General features: G+C 32.3%; 1 protein-coding gene across 5 annotated transcripts in view; it reads left to right on the top strand.

Annotated features, from left to right (window-relative positions):
* The window catches only part of SLCO1C1 (solute carrier organic anion transporter family member 1C1), a 44,650-nt gene extending 18,803 nt beyond the window's left edge, over positions 1 to 25,847 (top strand). For 2 of the 5 annotated variants that reach the window (XM_016140461.2, XM_016140463.2), the window contains exons 8-15: positions 1,148 to 1,393; positions 2,479 to 2,643; positions 6,592 to 6,787; positions 11,372 to 11,537; positions 14,013 to 14,197; positions 16,395 to 16,459; positions 21,607 to 21,724; positions 23,240 to 25,847. In XM_016140461.2, coding sequence (XP_015995947.2) covers positions 1,148 to 1,393; positions 2,479 to 2,643; positions 6,592 to 6,787; positions 11,372 to 11,537; positions 14,013 to 14,197; positions 16,395 to 16,459; positions 21,607 to 21,724; positions 23,240 to 23,462 — 1,364 coding nt within the window. In that variant the 3' untranslated portion in view covers positions 23,463 to 25,847. Of the gene's footprint in view, positions 1 to 1,147; positions 1,394 to 2,478; positions 2,644 to 6,591; positions 6,788 to 11,371; positions 11,538 to 14,012; positions 14,198 to 16,394; positions 16,460 to 19,311; positions 19,550 to 21,606; positions 21,725 to 23,239 lie in introns of those variants that run through there. The other 3 variants (XR_001596331.2, XR_001596330.2, XM_016140462.2) reach the window with 3 other exon arrangements.
* Positions 25,848 to 26,824: the final 977 nt, after the last annotated feature.

Here is a 26,824-nt window from a genome sequence, read left to right as displayed (position 1 = left end):
AAAACTCTTACATTAGTTGTTCTTTAATCACATAAACTGCAGATTATACTTCAAAATTTTTATTTATTCATTCATTTATTAATTCATTAACCTACAAAATTTTACTTCTACTCTATTCCAGGTGCTGTTTTACTACAGTGAACAAAATAGATAAATTCCTTGACTCCTTAAATTTTAAAATCCAGTCTGGAGACTGGTATAGCTAAGAAAGTGTAGGTGTGGTGAGTGGAACAGAGAAAAAATGATCAAGGGAAAGCAATGGTGAAGCAGTGACGAACTAGTTTAAACGTTTTACCGAATATAAAATAATGGCAATTGAGAATAGTTGTCAAAAAACATGTGCTTTTTTTGTTGCTCTTACGGAGTGTGGTGGAGGTGGAAATAATATGTTTTATAGGTTCTTATATATATAATATATAATATAAATACTTAAATATATAAAATATTATATGTACATACATATATATACACACATATGTATATAACTCTTGGTTTGGTTCAAAAACCTTTGTCAATGCTTACCTTTTAGTCAATTGAGAAATAATGTCGAAAATAAAGTTTTTGCAATGAATAAGATATTGATGTTTTATTTATATGTAAAAATCTTGCTTCAGACCTAAAATTGCTCTCAAGTATTATTAAACATCATTTAATAAATAGCATTTGAAGTGGTTCAGACTATATTTAGGGCACAGGAGGCAGGATGTGACTCTTTCTTTGAATAAAATCTTAAACAATATATAAATCAGGTGAAAATGGCACGGATGTGTCGTAGCTTGCAGAAGGTGTGGAACCCTTATAATTCTTCCTCACATGTTGCTTTTCTCCTGCCATGGATCCCAGGATCCCTCTGCAGAACCTCAGAGCTAAATTTTAAATCCATGTGTCCCCTCCTAGTAATTAGACTCAATACTTTTAATTTAAGGAACAAAAGAAGAAAGCATCATGCTCCAGACACACCCTCTTTCCTTCAAAAAGCAAGTTAATAATGTTCAGATTAGAAAAAGTTATGTATGAATTATTAGGTATTTTTATGATGTGATAGAACTAATGCCAGCCTTTTTTTTTTTCTTTTTTTAAAGAGGTGCTTATTTCAGGCCATTAGCTTTGTTGTATATGCTACTTAGACATTCTCTCTCTTTTTCAGATCACATAACCATTACCCCAAAGGATCCCCAGTGGGTAGGTGCCTGGTGGCTTGGTTATCTAATAGCAGGAATCATAAGTCTCCTTGCAGCTGTACCTTTCTGGTGTTTACCAAAGAATCTTCCGAGACCCCGAAGTAGAGAGGATTCCAATTCTTCCTCGGAGAAATCCAAGTTTATTGTGGATGGTCATACAGACTACCAAACACCCCATGGAGAAAAAGCAAAAATAGTGGAAATGGCAAAAGGTGAGCCACATTCTTCTTGATTCTGAAATACTTTGTTTTCCGGTTAGAACTTTATAAGGGATCTATAAATGATAACTTTCTCTCCCCTTCATGTGTTCAGAAAAAAAAAATTGAGAAACTATACAGAAAGCAGAAATGAAGATTAAAAAATCACCAGCTTTATTACTGGAAAATGATTGAAGAACATGACCCAAAGGTTTGGTAACCTTTCTTGATGACATCCCTGCCCTCAAGCTTCTTCATTTTAGGCCTTGCTGCTGCCCTTAACCAGGATTGCTGCTTCATATCAGTCAGGATGGACAGGAAAGAAAAGAGTAAATCTTTAGGGCTTATGGCCTTTTAACAGATGAGATCTACCCATCTGAGAAATGTGTACTGGGGTATATCTCCCACCAATTATGGAAGGAGTGAATGTGGGGTAAGGCAAAAGGCCAGATATGTTCTAGTGGAAATGGGTGGCCATGAGAAAGTTTACTTTCTCTCAATTGGTCTGACAATATTCCCTCCTGGAGGGCCCCAGCAAACAATATTTACATTTATAGAATATTTTCACATTTCTAATTGTTTGGCTGCATAAATGGAAGAAAGAAAAAAGCCAACGCTCATTTCTTACACTGAAATTCATTCATTCAATGGAGATAACATTCATATTTCTTTTCTTGTGACCATAACCCAAGTTTGAAGGATAGAGACCATGAAACTGAAATGCTTGATGTCATGCCTATGACTCCAAGTTCGGTGGGAAGGGAGTAGTCTCATTTCTCTTGTCTTTTACACATATCAATTAGAAGAATCTGTTTCTGTCTGATTTATACCTCTATCTATAACCTAGATTTTACAGCTAAAAAAGCAAGTGGCTATGTTTAGATCTGAACCTGGCCAGATCTCAGCCTCGATTTGTGCCAATGGCTTAATATACACTGTGTGTGTGAGTGTGTGTGTGTGTGTGTGTGTGTGTTTCACACTAAAAATGCTCCTGTTAACTGTAACAGTGGAACTTAGCCATCTAAACCCTGCTGCCAAGGCTGTATCTTCTGCCAAGTGTGATACTGTCTTTAATTACCCCATATTATTTTGTCTTATAGATTTTCTTCCATCACTGAAGAATCTTTTTGGAAATCCAGTGTACTTTTTATATTTGTGTGCAAGCACTGTTCAGTTCAATTCTTTATTTGGCATGGTGACATATAAACCAAAGTACATTGAGCAGCAGTATGGGCAGTCGTCCTCTAAGGCCAACTTTGTTATTGGTATGCTCTGTCCTTCATGCTTTCCAGTAGGTACTATCAGCTGCATCTCATTAACTCTTAGTACTTTTAGAGAAAATTGTTCCAATGCTTACGCTGAAGGTAATTTATGGAATTTTAGATATGAAGTCAAAAAGTAAGTGAAAATAATCCAGCAGAGTGAAATATTTACATAGTCTGTGGTACAGTTTTCTAGCAAGAGTTATTCACAACTATGTGTGAGTGACCATGAGAACTTCACATAGACCAAGCATGCATTTTATTAGGAGGTTGTTAATTTTGGATATAGCTAAAATATAACAGTGGACATTTTACCTGAACAGTTTATAGGATTATAAAAAGGGAGCATTTAGATAGGTAAAGGGTGTTTATTACAAAACAAAGTTTGTATTTGCTCAGTCAAAAGACTTTTCCGATTTCTGGGATTTGGATTATTTAAAGGAGTTGTGTTTCTAGTTTGGAAGTACAGTTAATAATGAGAAAGATATTCAAGAGCAAAGGAAAGCGTGAAGAAATTAATGCAGAGCCAGAATACACAAATACATAATTACTACTCTACAAGTAATTGGATACTTTTAAAACCTGGATTAGCTATTTTAGTCATTGAAGATGTAATTTAATGCTACTGTTTCAAGGTGTAAAATATGTCCTATTTTTTTAACATATTCCTTTACTATAGGAGATTCCAATGGTTTAAATCATTCACTCTTCTTGAAATATTTCAAGAATTATTCTATATATCTATCTCTGAAAGAAACTTTGTGGGGAAGGATGCTGAGGACATATAAGTTTTCTGAACTCTATTGTCATAGATCAGTTTTGCCTGTTTTTGGACTTTATGTAAATGGAATAATATGTTAGGTACTCTTTTGTATCTAGCGTATTTTAATTGAAGTGAAACCTTATGAGATTCATTCATATTGTTTATAGCAGTGTTTTTTTTTTCATTGCTGTGCAATATTTTATTACATGAATATAATATGGTTTATGTACTCATTTATAGTTGATATACATTTGATTATTTATTTATTTATTTATTTACTTACTTACTTACTTACTTACTTATTTTGCTTTTGGCCATTGTAAATAAGTCTACATGTATTTTGGTGGACATATATACTCGTTTTTCTTGGCTATATCTGAGAGCAGAATTGCTGGGTCATTTATCTTCAGTTAAATTGCCAAAACATTTTACATAAGAGTTGTTCAAATTTATACTCCCATTAGAAGTATAAGAATGTTCCACTTAGTACTGTCAGTATTTTTCATTGTAATCATTATTATGGGATGTGGTGGTATCTTATTGTACTTTAATTTGCATTTGACTGATTAATAATGTTAAGCACTTTTAGCAGGCTTATTGGTTATTTTAACATTCTCTTTTGTTAATTATGTTCAAAATGTTTGCTCATTTTCATTGAGTTGTCAATCTTTTTCATATTGATTTGTAGTACTACACTTTTTCCTTGATACGAGTTCTTTATTAAATATATATTATAAATATTTTCTCACAGACTTCAATTTGCCTCTTCATTCTTCTAATGGTGAGCTTCTTAATTTTAAGTCCAATTTTCACTCTTTTTTTTATTAGTATTGTTTTAAACCTGTTTTAAGAAATATTTTTCAAGCCCCAAGTACACGAAAATGTTTTCTTAATATTTCCACTAGTAGCTTGTTTTAACTTTTACATTTAGGTTATAATCCATTTCAAATGTTTTTGGTATGATGTAAAGGAGGAGGCCAAGTTTCATTTATCAAAATGAAAAGACCGTTTTTCTTCATAAATTATACTAAAGGGATGCATCTTTAAGCATATGATTATTTTTCATTGTTTATCATGTACATAACACTTAGAGATTTGAGAATCATTGATTTTGCTCTCACTAGAGTGATGACTAAGTTTTTTTTATTTCAAATTTAAAAGTTTATTTTATAAAGGAAAATTAAGCATAGCTTAGGGGAGGGTATTTATAATAGAAAATGAGACTATCTGTAATCACATTCCTTTATTGGGTAGATAATAAATGAAATACTTTTGCCTATAAAATTATTTTTAAGGAGAATTAGCACAAATGAAAGAATTTGAAATTCTGGGAGACTCAATAGCCTGCTCATTGTCATGCATTTGTGATATACATACATTATGATATAGCCAGGAACAAATTATTTCTCCTAGGTTTATAAGTTTATTTCCTCACTGGACATAATTATTTTTGGAATTTAACCTTATTCTCTTTCAAAATAATGCTCTTTTAAATTATAGATGATGGACTTTTTTAATCCAGGACCCTTCTCTATACACACAGCATTTTCTCACGTTAACTACTTTAATTTTGCAAAGAAAATTGAAGAAAAATTTTAAAAAAACAAAAATGTTTCAAATTCAGGGACTAGACAATATATGGTAAAATGTTTTTGCTTTTTTAAGTGTTCTTTTTTTTTTTTTTTAATTTTCATTGTAATTTCTACTGGAAGAAGTTTGGATAGGCAGTTGAATTTTCCAGTTAAGTTTTTCCTGTCTCTATTAAGTTACATGCAGATGATCTTATCTTTTCTTTTTAATACACAGATAGTAATTATTTATTCATTTTTACTTATCTTCTTTGAATTTTTTAATTGATAAGACAGTTTCTAGTAGATACAATACAGCAACATTTACTATCAGTGATAACACTGATTATCATTCTCAGTTCCTGGAGGCATCGCACAGACAAATCAAGAAAAATGCACAATTATTTGGGGAAAAGCTGCTTATAATAAAAAATATTAATTTTGTGGCTAAGGTAGCATAGCAAATTTAGTAATTGTGTTATGATGTGTTCTAGAAATAGGTAAAGGTATATTAAAAACTGTGAGATGATAAAAATAATCTTAATTTGTGAGAAAAAAAATACTTTTATTTTGCCCCAGAATGATGGCTAATTTTACCTCTTTATCCACAATGGGCTATATGAATGTGAAAAGTCCCATAAATTTTTCTTGCATTTAGATCTTACTACTTATTTCTTATAACATTAAAGTAATATTGTAAGGTTCATTATAAAATATTAAATTTTGCTTCACTGGAAAAGAAGCTCTAAAAAATCCCAAAGTACTGTAATTATATTCATTATTACTTTTTTTTTAATGGCTAAGGCTATCATGCATCTGCATGGGAATCAAAAGTTTCCAATTTATATTGTAATTGTTCTGACCATCTCAAAACATTTAATATATCTGTCATAACTTTTGTTTAGGATGGTAACGAAGAATAAGATCTTTAACATGAATGGGTATGCTGGAATTATAATAGGAAACTAGCTAAAATTTCTCTTAGCTTTCCTGATGTTTGAGTACATATATTAAAATCAAAAGAAAATACATAAAATAAATTGAATCAAATTGCAGTATAAATTACAAATAATATTTCCATTTGGAATATTTAGTCGGTAAACTTTTTAAGATCAACATTTTCTGGTGTGAGTGGAAAAAGTGTGTAATAAAGAAATCAGTGAAATTTCTGTCTCATTAAATTACTTAAAAATACTGAAGATGAAAGAAAAGAAGCTTTAGAAGGCAAGACGCCCATCTCATCTGATATTCAGGAAATTTGCCATCAACTTGGGCCAGCATGGTTAGTTTATAGATCCTAGGGAATTTGAAAGGGATAATCAAACTGACAGTATGTTTGAAATGTCCTACTAAACCCTGTGCTAGACATTGTGTAGGCAGAACTCTGAGACTGTCAGTTGTACTATGATTAAGCTATAACCTAGGCATCCATCAAAATCTTTTGATATACATCAATAGATGATAGCAAATGAATATTTCTGTAACTTAAAATGACCAAGTAGTTTAATAACATGTCAGGAACTATTGCATAGCTTTGTATAATCCCTTAGATTGTTTGAGTGAGTGCGCTCAAATTTTTTTCAGAAATTTTAAAAATGATATATTTTTCTTGTTTCTCAGGGCTCATCAACATACCTGCAGTGGCACTTGGAATATTCTCTGGGGGGATAGCTATGAAAAAATTCAGAATCGGTGTATTTGGAGCTGCAAAAATCTACTTGGGATCATCTGTCCTTGGGTACCTCCTATTCCTTTCCCTGTTTGCATTGGGATGTGAAAATTCTGATGTGGCAGGGTTAACTATCTCCTACCAAGGGTATGTTCATTCATTAAATAATCTGAAGAGACTGGCTTGCTTAGTCAAATTAATTTTTGATAGAGCTTTAAAATAAAATAATTTGATTTTTAAGCATCATAACTGTGGAAAGGGAGTTATTGTTCTGTTGTGAAATAGCTGACAATATTTATGACATGAAACCTGATATTGTCACCAAAATCTGTTATCCATCTCTTCTGAATTTGAATGTTTTGAAGAAATATAAATGTACTAAACCCACATCTTACTTTAGGGAAGCAATCTGATTGTAGAAAATATAGACCTTGAATCTTGCTTCTGTTCATTCTTAGTGAACAGGCATTGTATGGGTTATTTAATCTAATCCAGGCTCAATTTTTCTATTTAAAAAGAGAAATAACTATCTTTTTAAGTTTTGTAACATTTAAGCAAGGTAATATACACGAAAGTGATTAATACTTGTCTGGCAAAAAATAGATATGCCATTCATGGAAACAACTGTATTTTTTGTCTTTGAACACCTGAATAGCCAGATGGTCTCTATGCTACCTTTCATAGTCTCTTTTGTACACAAATCATGTGAAGTTTCAGGAGAAAATACTATTCTTCCACCCCATTACCCACATGACAGCTCTCTTTAGCTTTTTACACTTGGTCAAGAGAATATGTATTGATGCTCTCAGACCTATGCCATCCCGTACGGGGTAGGATAAGTTTCTTAGTTTTCAGAGACTAATGCTCTATATTTTTTTAATTAAAGAGTAGTTGGCATACAATATTACATTAGTTTCAACTGTACAATATAGGGATTTGACACTTACATACCTTAAAACATGATCACTATAAGTCTAGTAACCACCTGTCACCCTGCAAAGTTATTACAATGTTATTGACTATATTCCCTGTGCTATACATTATATCCCCATCATTTATTTATTTTATAACTGGAATTTTGTATCTTTTATCACCCTACATCTTTTTCACCTATCCCTAGCCCCCACCCTCTGACAATCATTAATTCGTTATCTGTATTTATGAGTCTCTTTCCATTTTGTTTGTTGATTTTTTTTTTTTTTTTAGATTCCACATGTAAGTAAAAACATATGGTATTTATCTTTCTCTGTCTGACTTATTTCACTTGGCATAATACCCTCAAGGTCTATCCATGTTGTCGTAAATGGCAAGTTTCTTTTTTTTATTATTATTACTTAGTAATATTCCCTAGTATGTATGTATGTGTGTGTGTATGTGTGTGTGTGTATACATATATATACACTATCATTCTCCATTCGTCAATCAATGGACATCTAGATTGCTGCCATATCTTGGCTATTGTAAATAATGCTGCCATACACATGCATCTTTTCAGATAAGTGTTTTCATTTTCTTCAGATAAATACCAAGAAGTGGAATCTGTGACTCTTAATACAAGGCTAGATCTTGAAGAAACTACTTTGCTCCTTCCTTTCAAGAGTTCTTGCCATCACTGCATGTCTGAACATGAGTTCCCAGAGGCAGCTCTCTTTATCCATCCATGTAACTACATTACTGGTTTAAAAAAAAAAAAAGTATTGAGCCACTATTTTATGCCAGGATGACTTCCCTGACTGCTTCTGTCTGACTGATTGAAACTGCCTGTGGCTCAAAGGACAATGCTCCTGACATTACATTCTGTTTCCTGCCAGTTCAGCTTCTCTTGCTTACTGCTTGCTCTCCAGCTCCCTTCCTACACTTTCTTCCAAGCTTATCTATCTGTCTTGTCTCCATATTCCAGTCTTCATCACCTTCATTAACTGGGTTTCTCCTGCTGTTAAGTGAATATCAGTTATACTTTTGTTATCTAAAATATCCAGGAAAATCAATGAATACAGAGTTTATATACCATTGTTTCTGGATGTTGTCACAGCACAATTAGACTTAGCTTAGTGTAGCATTGCCTTAGTAACAGCAATGTAGATTTTTTAAAAAAAATGGTTATAAACAAATAGACATTTCTGGAGAGAGTAGAAGCATTGTATTATCTTTAACTGTCCTTATTATCCTCATGGTAGATGGATAATAGTAAAGTACTCTGTATTTTGCAACTTACAAAACACCTTAAATTTCATTATCTCACTTGTATCCTTAGAGCACCTTTATGAGGTAAGTTTCGCTACCCTTTTTTAAAGGAAACTGAGTTCAGAAAGGTCAGTTAACTTCCTAAAGTGTAACATTCTTTCTATAACATCATGCTATTGCTAAGCCAAAAGCAAACACACAAACAGGCAGCAACAGCAAACTTTTGAGGTTCACATTGAAAATATACTCACATAATAAAAAAATTAAATATTTTAAAGGAATAAAAGATAGTATACTCATTGAGTGAATATTAGCCCTTGAAAGCACTCACCTTGAAAGACTATGACTGCATTGCAATAATGCTATCATTGTTTAAATCATTCTAAAACTCTTCTTTAGTCCTTAAAAATAGCTTTGCTACCAGAAGCAACTAAAAAAAAATGACAGCACCACTGGGAGAACCTCTTCTCTCTCAGTCTGACGGCATTTGTGTATAAACATTCTGGCATATTTGATAAAACTCATCTTATAATTAAAAATTTAAGTAACAACTCCACTGTCAACACAGCCTTCATAAAACATGTATACAATTAATTTCTGCTTTGAGATTGCCATAGGTGATAAATTTAACTTACCTCAGTAATATAAAATAGTTGGCTTTGTAAAATACGACATGCTCCTGAGGAATTATCCTGAGTTGCTTTGTTCCACAAGGCTGTTTTGATTCTGTGTGTTCAATAGGAACACTGTAGAGAAACCTTAGATATGGTAGTAGAAGAAACATTTCTCCTGCAGTAATGAGAATAAGTCTGATGTGAGAGTCACAAATTTAGAATCCAGAGACCTGGAAAAGTTGTTATTTGTCATTGATAAACATTGTGAATTTGAGCAAATTATCTGTCTATTTTGGACCTGACTATCCTGATCTGCTAGATGAGTAATTGCGCATGATCACCTCCAAAATTTCTTTTAGCTCTAATCTTTTATTATCTCAACCTACAGTATCCATAGTGGCCTAGTTCTAGGCTTTCAAAGGCATATTTATACACTTTCAGATACTACCAAACAGTCTCAGTTAACAATTAATGTCTTGTGGAAGAGAATATTCCTTTGTGACTTCCCAGGTTACCTAGTTAAATAACCTTTTATTCTATCTGAAGACATATATTTTGGTTTGACTTCTAAGGTACCCAAATCCATAGCAGTTCTACTAGATGAAATATTACATCAATTAAGAAATTATGATTGCAATTTTTATACGAAATATCTCTCAGAGGGAGGGCCCAAAATGAGTCATTCTTTCACCAAAATAAAATACCATTTTTCTTCAATTGCTTGATTTATAAGAAATCTTATTTTCTAAGCTATTACATTCCTGGAATTATTCTTGGTGCTGGGGATACAAAAGTGAATAAAACAAATAGTTTTTGACCTCACTGAGTGTACATAGCAAAGTATTTTGTTGTTGTTGTTGTTGTTGTTGTCATTATTTTAGGTCTAATACCTTTGTAAAAAAATGGGAATAGGGAATAAAAACTAAATTCGAAATGGAAGAGGAAGAACTGAATTATGAATGGATGGCAAATAAAGGGCAGATAGAATATATAGACCATTGTATATCGCTAAGTAACCCTTAAAATAAAAACGGAATATGGATAGTGCAAGGAGAATAAAAATAGAAGGATTAGGCAATTCAGGTGACAGGAAGAAACAGAAGTGAGAAAAAAGAAATTCTGGGAGAGATGACGGGAGAAAATAAGAGAGAATGAGATGGAACAAAAGAGGGAGGGAAAAAAAGGAGACAACCAACATTAGGTAAAATTAATTGTTTAAAAAATAAAAGCCAGCTTCCAATACATTTTTGGGTTTGAACAAATAAATGGATGTCATTTTAAAAAACAAAAGGATGATATAAGATATGGAAGGGCTCCACACAATAGGGGAATATGTGGGAGAGAGAAAAGTTAAATGAACTGGGAATGAATTTATTAGTAAGACATACACGAATAAGATATATAGCTCCCACAGGCATTGAAAATTTAGTGAAATAATGACTCCTTGACAATGTTTTTCTTTCACCGCACCATCAACAATGCCCATCCCACTGATGCTCAGACAATTCTGAAGGAAATTTAAACACACACACACACACACACACACACACACACACACAATACCTGCAATGCTTTAAAAGTAATGCCATAAATAGCTCTAAAAGTTTATTTTTCTGCCTTGTTATCCATTTTTATACATCTTCACATAGAAATATATTGAAATTCTAGAAATAGACATTAGTAAAAGCCCTTAAGCCAGGAATAAGATATTGTATGGTCGTAAACCTCTAAAGATAATTTTCAAGAGAAAGTTGTTTATTAGTAAATTCACATTTAATGATCAGAAGCTGACATTTCTAATGACAACTTTGTTTCCAAAAGAAAAACTTTTGTTGGCAGGGTTACTTATATCACTCAAGAGCATTGATTTTTGAAACTATTAGGGTGCTGCCTGCTAAGAGGTAATATTTTATACTGTTACATTTCTTTTCAGAACCAAACCTGTCTCTTATCATGAACGAGCTCTCTTTTCAGATTGCAACTCAAGATGCAAATGTTCAGAAACAAAATGGGAACCCATGTGTGGTGAAAATGGAATCACGTATGCATCGGCTTGTCTTGCTGGTTGTCAAAACTCCACCAAGCATGGAAAGACTATTGTAAGAAATCTCTAAAGTGTGTACCCCTGGGCCTGCTGTAATATGTAACTCCACAACTCAGTGTGGGTTCAGGGACCAACACAGAAGCAGACAACACTGGTAGGAGCCCAGGCTCCTACTCTGTCCTTGTTCTTTTGTGTGGGGACAGGAAATATAACCATCACTAGTGGAACTAGAGTTTTCGAAAGAATTAGGCTGAGAATTCATGGAAGAGGCTGGAGGAGCTTTGTACTTATGTAGTCTAGTTCTCTCATTTTGCTTTTAAGGAATGAGAAAGTCTCAGTCATAAGATCATATAAGATCTGTATTGAGATTCATGTTTCCTGACTCCAGGATCAGTAGTCCTTGATGGTATTAGAGACAGGAAAAATAAAGGCCAGTGTTAGGAAATCTAGCCCAAAAGGTCTAGACCCGGGGTCAGGAATCTATCTGATGGTAAGGAAGTTGATGGTTCTAGGACAGTTCTTCCTGAGAAACCAAGCCAATTTGTGAAATAAAGAGTAGGTAGCTGGAATGAAGGGTTTCTGTACAGTGGAAGTGTGAGGTGAGGTTGGAAATATAAGTAGAAATCAGTTGTAAAAGATATGATGTACATCAATTATTAACAAACTCATCTCTCTAATCACACATTTACATTCTTGTCTTAAACATAGATTCTTCCTCATATTCCCTGTGTATATAGCAGTGGTCAGACTGCTTTGTACTTACAGCTAATGAGATCTGTCTGTATTTGACAGTGGTGAAGGGCAGAAAATGAAACCATACGTATATTTACACATGCTTCTCAACAATATAAGAATGATTAGACAAACATTTCTGCAGACACAGAGTAACACTTGATTTTCTCTGTTTATTGTTATTTTGACATTTTATTCAGAACAGAAAAGATTGTTCTCTAGCAACAGTGAATAAGACTCCTCACCCAACTGAAATCTGAGTTTTCGCCCTCCCTCCTTTTTCATCCTTCTTTCCTTTCTCTCTTTTTTTTGTTTCTTTTTCTTTTCTTCTTCTTTTTTTTCTTTTTAGCTTTTCGCCACTACTCTTTTGCCTAAACCGCTTGAAGGTTTTTCTTAACTAGAGCCTCGTTTATTAATTTATTGAATACATTGCATGCCAGAGACTAAAAGAGGTGCTTTAAAAACAAAATTGCATTTGAACATTATGGTCCTCAAGTAAGTGAGTATTATTTTACTTATTTTTCTCATGTGAGAACTGAGGCACCGAAACACAAGGGACTTGCCTAAACTCACAAATGCAGTGAGAGTCAGGATCAAGATTCAAAAGCTCTTTACCTGACATTAGAAAGAAAAAAAAAAGCACACACACACAAAATCCTATATTACTACTCTTCCTTGAAAAGAAAATGCCAGTTTTAGTTCATTATTTATCTAAAACTTCACAACTCTTTTGTGATGAAAATGATAACTCATTAATACACATTCATACATGAAATTTGTAGAACTAAACTATGAGAGATTATAAAAAGAATAGCCTCTCTTTCCAAGATTTTTTTTGAGTTTCATTTATCAGTATATTTTTTCTAATAACCACTATAAATTATGTCATATCCTTAAATTGTGCCCATCACTTTTACAAATTGTTATCAGGGGCTAAAACGAGAGACTATACAATGATAACAAAGCAGAAAGTTTCCGACAAAGGTTACATCCTAGTGGGGATATATTGTTTAAAAATAAATAATTATGTAATATTGCAATAGGTAGCAACAAGCACTGTGAGAAAAAGAGAAGTGAGGATGAAAGAGTTGACCGATGGGGGTATTATATTGAATGAGTAGGCAATGGAAACTCTCTTTAATGAAATATCTGAGCAAGGACCTGAAGTGTGTGTGGCAGCCATGCAGCCGTATAGAACAGCCCAGAGGAGAAAACAGCAAGAGCACCATGGGAACCCATGTGTGTGGCTGAAACTGAGCGAATGAGGAAAAATCACTGAGCAGTCAGTTCTGAGCAGGATCCAAAAGCTGCTGCCTCACGGATAGTGTGTAAGCCGCTTTAAGGATTTTGGACTTTATACAAGAAACCATTGGAAGGTTGAATATAGTCATACAATGTGACTGCACTTCTCAAGGCTCACTTTGATTACTGTATGAGAAATATGATAACTGGATAAGAGTAGAAATAAATTGAGCATGAAGACATGGCATAATCAAGGCAAGAAATCATGGTGGTTTAAGGCTTGGAAGCAGCAGAGGAGATAAGGCATAAGTGAATTTGGCATTATTTGCTGGGAGACTGTTCTGTAGGATCTGTTTGTAGACCAGCCATCTGCTGTTTGGATAATAAAATGTTATCTCTATATTTTGCTTTGTTTGCTATATTCTAACAGAAAAATAAAATAATATTTTTCTTCTTATTATATAATGAATGTAACTTACTGCAAAGTCTTTTTAAATAAATATTTATCTTTAATTTTATGTGAACTTTACCTCAGTAATTGATTTTTTCCTTACAGATATTTTATAACTGCACCTGTGTGGGAACTGCAACCTCTATATCAGGAAATTTTTCAGGCATGGTGGGCAGATGTCAAAAAGACAATGGATGTTCCAAAATGTTTCTGTATTTCCTCGTAATATCAGTCATCACATCCTATACTTTATCTCTAGGTGGCATACCTGGATACATATTGCTTCTGAGGTAAACACTGATACTCCCATCCCAATTTTAAGATAAGATATACAGTGATTAGCTAGAGCAGTGATTTCAAATTCTGTTCTACAGAATCATCACAATTTTTTATGGCGTTCTCAGGAAACTTGTCCTACATCCTTGTTCCACTTTTATATTTACCCACTTTAGGTTTTAATATAAAAATGTGGTTGAATAGAAATTTTTCTAGTTAAAAATATTTGTAGACCATTGGTCTAGAAAGAGATGTTAGTGCCTACATCACTATAACCACTCAAAAAATACAAGGTATTATTTCTAATGTTGGTGATCATATTAACCAGTATAGACTAAATGTCTTTTAGGATTAAACATGATTTCACTGAGCTTGGATGACAGAACTTATAAGACCCTTTAAATCTCATCTAATGCCATGATGGTTTGCATTAATTACTTTGAGATTATATTATTACTTTTTCTATATATTCTTGCTTGTACTGGAATTATCCGCGGCTTTCGAATCAGTTGAAGATCCTAATCCATAAACATGGTATTAATGACTCCAAAAATTTTTGCTTATAAAATCCTCAAAGAATTTTTAAGACTATGTACCCCTTTGCAAATTAAGTAGACGTCTAAAAATTTGTTATCATAAGTGTAAATAGTAATTAAGTATTAATTTCCAGTATATTGTAAATATTTACCTCAAAAAATATAATGATTTTAAATGTTCGACACTTTTAAATGTAAAATTATATAGAAAGAACTTTAATAGTCAAAAATGTTACATATTTCTTTCTTCTCCTGAACTTATATATTTATTTAACTTCCCTATAGGTTTTTCTTCTATTACAATATAATTTGTGCCTGAACATTTTTATTGACTCTCCTATCATAGATCTCTGTAAAACGGTATATAAATTCAAATTTTAAAATATTAGTTTTATAACCAGTATTCTCAGTGATAAAATGTTTTTCCTAATTGAATTAGTCTTTCAAATGTTACTATTATACAATTAATAAGAATAACCTAAAATATTACACATTTTGATAAATTTATTAAACATAAAAATCAAATTTTATTGGAAATTAATCTTTTATGAGCTCGCTTAGGTGACTTAAATTAATATATTGAAGAATGAATATTAAGTTTTTCTAAATTGAAATTAATCAAAAATATTATATACATCTTTACTCTCCTGCAGTTTATATTATGGAAATTGATTAGGAAAGATAAACAGAAAATAGTACCCAACATCCACAAATCTTTTTTTTTTTAAGGGTTTAATGAGATATTTGTATTTTCAAATGGGAGCATGGGTTTGAAAAGATGGAAAAACACTGCCTCAGAGTTCTCAGACCAGGGCTGTTCTTCATGGGTGGCTATTTCTTCAACATCCCCTTATGCTGTGTCAAGTGGTTACCTGGGCCAAATGAATAAACAGGCTACTAGAGGAAGAATTTTCCTCACCACCAGTCCCTCCAATGAACCATGCTGTATTTTGATGTCCTTGGATTGAAAGAAAAAATTGTGATTTTTGCCTCTTTTAAAGTGGAGATAAATGACATTATACCTATGAAGAACTTAGTACCATGGTTAATATTCAACAGTTGTCATATATCATTATTATCATTACTATTAAAATCCATAGGCCAATCAATTAAAGCTATACAGTCATATTAAGGATGCTCTTGTTAGGTATTCTTGCACTTGGCTGGAAAATTCAGGTCTCCACTGTTTAGCAAAAACACTTAGTACACCACAGTGATTGTGATTTTATCAACTCAGGTCAAGGTGGTCTTGTGCCTTCAGACGAAAACCACAAAAACTAGTTATAGGTTATTAATTTTTTATTGTTGCCTCAAATTCTCACAATTTCTTAGAAATCTGTTTTTGTGTTTTTCCTGTGAGTCTTTGTTATTTTGATGGTTAAACTTATAGTTTTACTTTACCCAACATTATTTGAATATAATGTCATATAGGGGTGATTTATCTTCTAGAAATATTAAGTATAAACTCCTTGATGCATTCCTTGCATTTCATTTTACATAATTTGCCTTTCCACTGTTACAACATGAGTGGGTTCCCCATAAATGCTACCTGAATTCTAATATCCACATGTATTAAGTGTATTATCACTAACACTACTATTCGCTTTAATGGAATATATATATATATAAATACTATATATGAGTGTGTATGTAACAGTGCTTTTGTTATTTTCAGATGCATTAAGCCACAACTTAAGTCTTTTGCCCTGGGTATCTACACTTTAGCAATAAGAGTTCTTGGTAAGTATAATCTATGTTTTAAGTGTGGTAGCCATCACAAGTGTATTTTGAATACTTCCCTAAGTATTTTCACAGAGTTATTATTATGTATAACTAAATGACGTAGGTGATTAGGTCTCTATTATTTTTATTTTCTTCTTCCCTTCATTTCCTCTTTCCCTCCTTTCTTTACTGACTTCTCCCTTCTTTTATTCCAGAAATATTTATTGAGAGCTAATACTGTACTCATGTTATAATACAGTGATTTTGTGAGAGTAATAATATTTTTTATTTAACAATATCGTCTCTTCCAGCATTGGTCTATTGTCAAAAAATCCATTGCTATTATGGGAGAGCCCTCTGAAAGAAAAGAGAAAATAAATAATAGTTTTAAAAGACTGAAGCCTAAATATAATTTTTTCAGTTATTAAAATAAAAGAAATTCTTTTGAGTTACTCTCAATGGTCCCATATCTCATTTTAGTAGAAAAGTCAGATCATTTAAACAATCAAAGCAGTATGAATCTGGGTAGGTGATTTTTAAAAATGTAATTGAATGCTTTTTCTGACTGCCAGATTTTTCAATATATCTTAATTAAAATCCATAGGAAATAGACTGAATGAGTCAGATAAGGTTTCTATTCCTTAAAAAGCTGATATTCTGAAGAATAAAATAAAATAATTATAAATGTTCTTTTGTAATTCAGCAGAAGAGAACTACCAGGGAAAAAAAGAAACTTTGAGCTTTAAAAAATCTGAAAATAAAATTGGTCTACAAAGATCTTGATATAAATAGGTACATAGGAAAATATAACATGACCCCGATAAAACTGGGGAAAGAACAAAAGTGTAAATTTATGCCACCATGGCCAGCTTTTTTATAGAATTATAATTTTATAATATAAAAATGAAGTTATCTAGAAAAATGTCAGATTACTGAGCATGAAGTATGCCCCTGGCTAGAACTGGTCTCTATATCTACCTCCCTCTGGCAATACAAATGTGAACCTACAATGTGAAAGAAATTTTTGAGTAACAGAAATGATTCATAAAATTGATTCCATAAAAATAAAAATCTAATTGGAAATGGCAAAAATATTATAAGGCTAACAGTAAATATCATAAAGCAAACATCAAAAAAGGCAAATACAAACTGGGGCAAATAATTTTTTTGTAATTTTTATGATAGACAAGTGGCTAATATTCATATTATAGAGAGAGATCCTAAGTATTGAGAATGAAAAAATCAACAATAAATAGAAAAATGTGTAAAGGTATGGATAATCATTTCATGAAAAAATAAATGTAAATGCCTCTTCATGAATAAAAAGATGGTTAAATTCTCTTATAATAAGAGTAAAAACTAAAACTACACTGACATGCTATTTCTTACTTATCAGATTGGCAAATTACCAAATGCTGTTTATAGTATATGGAAAGATAGATATGCTTTTACATTGCTATTGAGAGAATGATGCTATTTCTGGGGAGGGCTATCTAGCAAAAACTAATAAAATTACATATAGGTTTATCTTCTGACCTATCAACCCTACTTCTAGGAACCGATGCCAAAAATTCACTAGTGAAAGTATGAAATAATTCTAATCTTATGGCTATCAATCACTGTGGCATTATTTATAACACCAAGAATGGAAGCAGTCTAAATGTCCATCAGTATGAGAATGGTTGAATAAACTATAATAAACTCACATAATGAAATACTAAGCAGCTGTGAGAATGAATAGGGAAAAATGTCTCTCTAGTGTTACCAAGTTAATTAGTCAGCTCTAGCTGCCATAACAGAACACCATGCACTGGGAGGCTCACATGACAGAAAGTAATTTTCTCATACTTCTGAAGACTGAGAAAATGGAGATCAATGTGATGACTGGGTGTGTGTCTGGCTTGTTGATGGCCATCTTCTCACTGTGCGCCCTCTTCGCCCCTCCCCCCCGCATGGCCTTTCCTATGTGTACACGTGGAGTATGACATACAGAGATCTCTGCTGTTTCTTCCTTTCTTATAAGGACACTAGTCTTATCCGATTAGGGCCTCACCCTTATGACTTTATTTAACCTTAATTGTCTCCTTAATGACTCTGTCTCCACATGCAGTCACAGTGGGAGTTACGGCTTCAACATTTAAAATTTTGGAGGGACACAATCCAGTCTATAATACCAGATGATCTCTAGAATATGGTATTAAAGCAAAGGGAAGCAAAATATAGCATAGTGTTTATAGTATGATGCATTTGGTGTAAGTATGGAAAAAATAGAAATATTATACACACAATCAAAGATATTTGTTCTTATTTAAAAACAGAAATAATGGAAGTGTAAACTAAAAACTATTTTTTTTTAAAAGAAAGGTTACCTGTTAAAGAAGAAAAGAGGAAATAGAGGATAGAATGGAAATGAAGCTGTAAATGTAACTATAACATAACTTTTAATGTGAAATCATGTGAGGTTTTATATAATTTTTAAAAATTAAGTTAAAAGAACAAAGAAATTCTTAAAACAAATTTAAACTAGCTGTATATCATATAAGTGGCATAACCATACAAGAAAAATCTTTAAATGACTTAAAAAGATGGAGTTATTACCAAATCCCTATAGCTTCATTACATGTTATATCTAATTAATATTAACTTTGGCATCTTTATGTTGAAACTACTGTATATTTTAAGATTAAGCAAATGAGATATGGTTATCATTAGGAATCTATTTTCAGCATAACAGAAAAGTGATAAAAGTATAACAAAAGTAATTTAAGTAAAACCCATTTTTAAATATATGTGAAATATCAATATAAGCTCATATAGTTTTATTTTTAAATAATATGTATTTTATATCTCTGTCTCCTGAAAAAATCTAGAATCTGTATCACTCAGGAGAAATGAGCACCCACAGCACACTCAGTGTATGATCTGTAATTATCATTTCTCAATAACGGAACCAAAGCACCTGGGAGAAGTGACCAATTCAAGATCTAGGGTAGAAAATGCGTAAGATGATTATGGGACAACTTTTTGTGCTGAAAGTAAGAAAGTTATCAGAGGCTAATAGGGATATGTCAAAAGAACACAGGACCAATTTGAGGAGCTTGGCCTAAGGTGAGATAATTTGAAAATTTAATGATAATAAATAATAGTAGCTGTACTGCATTGAAATACATTGACTATATATAAAGACATGAATTCATAATGATACTTAAATAATTTAGGAGCACCTAGAACACCAACTCATTATTCTTAAAATTAATGAAGGGAAGGAGTTGACTATCTGTCTTGCCTTTCTTCCATTAACTATATTTCAAAGTAACCAAATAATCATGAGGGGAAATATTTATGGAAAAATCCTAAATAATTTGTACACAAAGAATAATATTATTTTTAAAATTCCTGTTTTGCAACTTCATAAACATCTGCTAAAAGTTGCAGATGAAAGTTGATAAAAACTTCATTAATGGAGCCTCAGATCCATTTTAATGTTACTAAGAGTATCAAGCAGGACACACAGAACCACCTGTCTTCTTGAATTGAACCTGAGTGTATCCAAGGGCTGACTACCAGGTTGTTGGAAATATGGAGACTAGAAGAACAAATCAAATGATGTTGTAAAGAAGCAATCGGTCAAATTTAAACTCCGGCACTTTCTACAGGACAAATATCTTACTTCAAAAATCATCAGTATGGAAAAATGTAGGGAGAGAGCCATTAACTAAATGTAGTATGTTTACCGAGTATGAATCTTGATTAGAACAAACCAGTGTCTAAAATAGTGTCACTCGGTATCACTTGAAGACATTCGGAAGAGTTTGAATATGGATTTTTCTTCGATTTTATTGAGAAATAATTGACATACATCATTGTTTAAGTTTAAAACGTATACCGCGATGGTTTCATTTCCATGTATTGTGAAATGATTACCATAATAGGTTCAGCTAACCTGCAACTTCTTATACAGATACAATGAAAAGAAACAAGAAAAAAAGAAAAATAAATTTTTCCTAGTGATGAGAACTTTTAAGAATTACCTTTTTAACTACTTTCCTATATATCGAACATCAGTGCAATCTATAGACATAATCTTGTATATTAAATTCTTAGTACTATTTACTTACGATTGGACATTTGTACCTTTGACCACTTTCCCCCAATTCCCCACACCTCCACTCCACCCATTACCTCTAGTAACCACAAGTCTGATCTCTTTTTCTATGAGTTTGGGGTTTTTTTTGTTTTGTTTTATATTTTTTGGATTCCACATATAAATAAGTGAGATCATACAGTACTTTCCTTTGTCTAATCTGACATATCTCTTAGCATGAACATAAATTTTTGATAAGACTAAAAAGTTATAAAATGTGTTATATGGCATAGTGGTATGCTCAAGAATGTTAGACATGCGTACTGAAATACATATCGAGTAAATGACATTATATCTGAGATTTCTCTTAAAATATTCTCCCAAAAATATTTCAAGGGTGGGAGAGATGTTGGTCTAGAGATAGAGGACACAGGAATGACAAAATATTAATAATTGTTGAAATTACTGATGCCATGTGTGGGTTCATTATATGATCTTCTCTAATTTTGTAACTCTTTAAAATTTGTCATTATGAAAATTTAAGAATATATCCAGGAAACGACAAGCATTTAGTTTTTTGGGGGCCTTTCTTCATGTTATTAAGAGCAATGTAAAGTTAGTTATCATCTAAATGTTTTTAAGTGATAAATATTGGACAATATAGAGAGAAATTTATTTAAGACACTAAATAATCCAAATTGATTGTTAAATATATTTATCTATTTGCTCTACTTGTCCATGGGATTTTATACAAAATAAAATCATCTAATTCTTTCTTGAATGGAATCTTTCTCTTTCTAGTACAGAGGGAGACACCCTTACAAATGGAGATTTCCTTACAAATGCAAATCTCCTTTACAGAAAATAAACTTATGCTCTGTCTTCAGAGCTTCTCCTGTTTCTCAAAATAATCATCTCAAAAGAGTCTTTACACTACAAGCATGTTCTGGGGTGGCATATTCTGAGCTCCTACAGATGCTCTGTTATCTCTGAAGTAAGTGGTTCCAGATAATCATTTGTTATAGGATAATCAAAAAGATGTACATATATTTTTAGTAGCAATTATTTGTTTTTCTCACAGCAGGCATCCCAGCTCCTGTATATTTTGGAGTTTTGATTGATACTTCATGCCTCAAATGGGGATTTAAGAAATGTGGAACTAGAGGATCCTGCAGATTATATGATTCAAACACTTTTAGGTATTGTATCAAACTTGTTCCTGCATCTCACTGCTACCACATCCCGCATTTGCACAATGCAATAGACCCTAATAAGTCCTCACGTAGCTTCACTGCTTGTAAGGAAAAGGATAATCTAATCCATGAGTGTGTTCTGTTTTATAGAAAACTTCTGTTATCATTTGATTATTTGGCTATATTTTTCATTTTTTCCTATTCCTAATCTTGACTTGCATTTTAAATGAGTGATCACTTTTCTAAAAATATGACAAAAGATTCCAGAATAGAGTAGAATTTTGAAAGTTTATGCATAAAAATGAGCAGTTCCCTGAAACTCAGAAGCATTTAAATTTAGGTCACATTTTGGGTTTATTTCTATTCTTTTTTAAACTGAGCCAAACTGTCCCATTTACGTCAGCTATAATCCCCCTGGGCAAGAGTTGGATTTGGCTCTAAATCTATTCGGCTTTTATTGCCAAACTGATGTTCAATTATTCTAGTACTTGAAATGCATAAAAGTAAAAGGTTTTCTCTGTGAGTGTGAGTGTGTATGGGGCTGAAGGACGTGGATTTTTCACTATGCTATCATTCAATTCAATTCATCACTTAGTCTCCTTATTGCTTAAAGCTATGCTTCAACAACTTAAAAGCAAGAATTTTTTTTTAGATTTCCAATCTGAGCATTTTCTAGAGAACTAAACTTGATGCTGAGCCCTGTAAATTGGAAGTTGGATGTGAATTCAGCCAATCATGTTAAATAAGTTTGTTTGATTTAATAGGCTTTGATGTTATGTGAGAAATTTATTTTGGTCTTTGAAAAGGACCTGATCTGTGAGTAAAATTCACACTTTGTTCACATTTGGCAGGCCTGTAGCTGTAATTCACTTTAATATAAAGACAATATTACTTAATCATAGGTTGTGAGTGTGTGTACAAGGTGATGAGAATGAATCATGCAACCTGTCCTTCCAAACCTTCCTGTCTTACGATAGAATGTAGAACTAAAGGCTTCTTATGGAAGAAACTGATTTAAACCTCCGGTTTGTTCTTGAGTCAATTCTATTCCACAGAGAGCTCTGATTCCCCCTTAGCTTCTTGCAGTTTTTCTGTAGAAGTGAATTTGGGCAAGTAACTATATGATTTATCATGCTAACCTGGACACTTTTGAGAGTTAAAGGGGACACTTAAAAATTATACTAGGACAATGCTAGCGTAAGCAGGGACTTTTGGGCAAACAGGAATTAGGTCATCTGGTCGAAAGGACTAATTAACAGAGAGGATGGAACTGATTATATAATTAGTAGTAACCGAAAATAATGGTACTGCTAAAAAATTACTCTATTAAGCATACTTCCTTCAAAAATCTGTCAAATGTTCATAGAAAAGCCTTAGAGCCACTTATCTACATTCTTAAAGAAATCATCCTCATGATGATTTTATCGATATTGATGGATTTCATTGGTATTGATATTTATTGAGTAACATTATTAGCTTCCTTTCACATTTTATTTAAAGTTGGATTCTCTCTTCTTCTAGACACATATATCTGGGACTAACTGTGCTGCTGGGCGTAATGTCCATTTTCCTAAGTATAGCAGTACTTTTAACTTTAAAGAAAAATTACGTTTCAAAACGTAGAAGCTTCAGAACCAAGAGAGAAAGAACAATGGTGTCTACAAGAATCAAAAAGGAAAATTGTGCTACAAGTGATCATTTGCTACCACCCAACAACTGGCCAGGCAAGGAAACACAGCTTTAGAAAAATGAGAACTTGAAGACATCTTTTCTAGTTTCTAGAAATACTGCAAACAAATTTTAATCAAAAGGGTTTTAATTGTGTAAATTCTTTATCCTTTCAAAATGTTTTTACTTTGTTTTTAATCTTAGGTATTAGATAATACACCTGATAAATATAATTAATTGTTATAGAAGATATAGATGATAAAGTTAACCTTAAACTCATTAATTTATATACAAATTCTTTATATTATTTACTCATTCTGCTTAATTTTGCCTTGTGTTCCTTGACATATCAGCTGTTAGTCCTAGTAGAAGAATTGTCCGCACAGTCTAATGGCTATGTGTAATTTTAAAACTGAGATACTGAGGATAAGAGAATACTCTTAAAAAATTAAACCATATCATGACCTCTTTCAAATATCACTTTGATGATGTTAGGGTGGAGTCACAATATGGAAAGTAAGATCTTTTTTAAACGTCTCCTTTCTATTAAAATACAATAATGGATATAGAAATATACAGTAGCAACTGATTTGAATTTTGGATTGTTAGCTCTTACCATTCATTACACACGCTTTATGTGTGATATTTTAAGTGACCATGGTTGTAAAATAATAAAATTAATATTAACATGCTTTCTTGTCTTTTGTGAATTCAACGGATTAAAAAAATATTAAATACGATACTGCCAATGTTTTGATGTATGTAAGCAGCTTTAGACTTATGCATGTGATGTTATCCTATAACATATTTGAAAGTGGAATTTCTGAAAGTTGACAATAAACTTAGGTGTTATAATAAGAATGTAGAGGTCGAATGACGGGCTTGGTTTCCTTTGGTATTCTCTCTGGTATCCATCATAGTGCCTAAGGGTTTCCGGGTGGAGGGCTGCTACTTGTACATCCTGCTAGACAGCTCTCTCTTTCTCTTCGACTGAAAAAGTCAAGCCAGGCATTTATTTCCTCTTCACTGGCTTCCTGGTGCTCCTATGACTAGATATAGCTCACCATCTTTAATCTTCAGCTCTATTATATACTATGCGTTTCATCCTCTACCACAGCTGCACAAGAGGAGCCTGGCCCTCCCAAGAGAGGGGGACTTAAGGTGGAGTTCACCCCAGGGGAGTCATGGAATTGTACCACATTCTAAGCAGCCTTTAGAACAAACAGAACAATAAACAGGGTACTTCAAACAGTACTTCAAACAAAGAGTCTTTTTGAGGTGTGTCTTGGAGCCTAAATCCAACAAAAAGGTTCAGCTCAAAAATACAGTAGCCTTACTCACACAGTGGAAGAATCAAGTAGTGTAAACAAAATGGTTTACAGTCTTTTAATTTTTCTATTATATGAATATAAATGGAAAAAAACTGGAGATGGAAAGTTTGGGGATGGAGAGCAGAGAAAATTTTCTTTAAACATATATTAATTTTGTCATTTTATTGTAATTAGTGATGCGAGGTTATTTTGTGTTTTACTGTTGTTGTTGTTTTTTAATGAAAATAGCCTTATGTTTTCTTTCCAGCAGGCCTACTTCAGACCTGCTGTGTCATACTAACTGGTGAGCAGGAATCCTTTTTGTCATCTCAATATCAGTCTTACCCATAACAAATATTTACTGAATGGGTAAGTGAGTACACTTGTCAAGAGTTTTCTTTGTAGAGGTATAATTAAAATTCAAGTTCCTCATCCTGTCTCCCACATCCTCTTTATTTTTCAAAGCTTTTTTTTGTAGCAATATCCTGAAAAATAACTACTTTGCAAGTAAATTTCTAAACAGAATTCCATCCAATTTACCCCTGAATAATTTGGAAAAAAAAAATTGGCATTAAGGATGATAAAATAAATTTTTTATAAAGGCGCTGAATGTCAATGAAAAGAAAGCATATTTTATGCATAATATTAATTTGACAGTGGATTTATATAAACTAAACTCAGTTGTATGGTATCAGAAGGTATCATTTATTAAGGAATTGAATCTACTAAAAGGAACCTTGATATTTTAGATGAGTAAATTCATTTGACAGAAGTAAACAGGCTTTTTATGCCTAAGAAAGTTCATTTTTTTTTTTTTTATTTAACAAACCAAACCCCATTTCAGAAGTCAAAAAAATTTCCTCATCCCCAGGCCCAAGCTTTAGAGGTAACATAAGGCCTTTATTGACATGTGTGATCCCACAATGGCTCCATGTTCAAGGGCCACTTTATTTTTTTATTCTACAGCTGTGGCCCCTAGAGTTCACTAGTACCTCAAATAAACATCTGATTCACTGTAATCTTCAGACAGGTAGTGGTTCAGCAATATCATTTTAAGATTGTATTAAATGATTTCCCCAAGGTGAAAGCAGTCAAACTAATGCTTATTTCTTCCATTATAGAGTAGTGTCTCTAAAACAAGTAATTTCTGTGCTGTGGTTCAGGTTAGATATTTATTAATAGTACAAAATTAAGTTTTATTTTTATTGTATCTATAATTTTCTCTATTAAGATCTTTAATTGTTCTACCTGATGTTTGGTTTTACTTTTGTTATATTGTTTATTACATTCTTTTTTGTTTCCTTATGTTTTCCTTTTATTCTACCATATGCTATATGTACTATAGTTTTGTTTTTATTTCTTGCTAACAATATGGAAGTTATTGCCACTTCTTTAGCAATCTGAAAAATATCCTGCATTTGGTTATCCAAATACATTGATACTATTTTACTCTTTTATAATTGTCAATAATCAAATCATAAATAGTCTATTGACTCTATTTGTGTAAAACTAAACATTTAAAATGTTATATTTAAGACTTACAACATAAGACTGGAAACCATAAAACTCCAATACATATCACATATATAAATATCACTGGGTTTTGTAACAGATTAGAAAAAAATGACATAAGAAGCATCAACTTTGAAAAGAAAGAGTCAAATAATACTCTCATAGAAATGCCAATCACTTCCCAAGAAACACCTAAAGAATCAGCTGAACAAGCTAAACCAAGAACAGACTTTGGTAAAGAAGGCCAGTTACAATATAAACATGAAAGAAGTAACTGCTTTGCTAAATCTGTTACACATAAAATAGGATGAAAGATCCTAAATAATCTTTTTAGAAAATAAAATAGAACAAAACATTCCAAATCATAATAACAACACAACTATTGAAGACTAGAAGTAAACTAATAAGAATTATTTGTTATGTACACTTTAAGAAAAACTATAAAATTTTACTGAAGAACATAAGTCATGTTTTTGACGGGGAAGACTCAATATTATAAAAACGTCATTTATCTGTTCTTTTGTATTTTATTTTTTTCAGGCGAAGCAATCCTTGGTTGACCTCACATGTTGCAAGGACCTTGTTAGTTTAAAAATCCCTTATTTTTTATTTTTTA

Source organism: Rousettus aegyptiacus, unplaced genomic scaffold (assembly GCF_014176215.1).
Source record: "Rousettus aegyptiacus isolate mRouAeg1 unplaced genomic scaffold, mRouAeg1.p scaffold_m13_p_2, whole genome shotgun sequence".
Classification (NCBI taxonomy): domain Eukaryota; kingdom Metazoa; phylum Chordata; class Mammalia; order Chiroptera; family Pteropodidae; genus Rousettus; species Rousettus aegyptiacus.
Note: the sequence above shows the minus strand (reverse complement) of the source record. Positions and strands in the feature narration are given on the sequence as shown.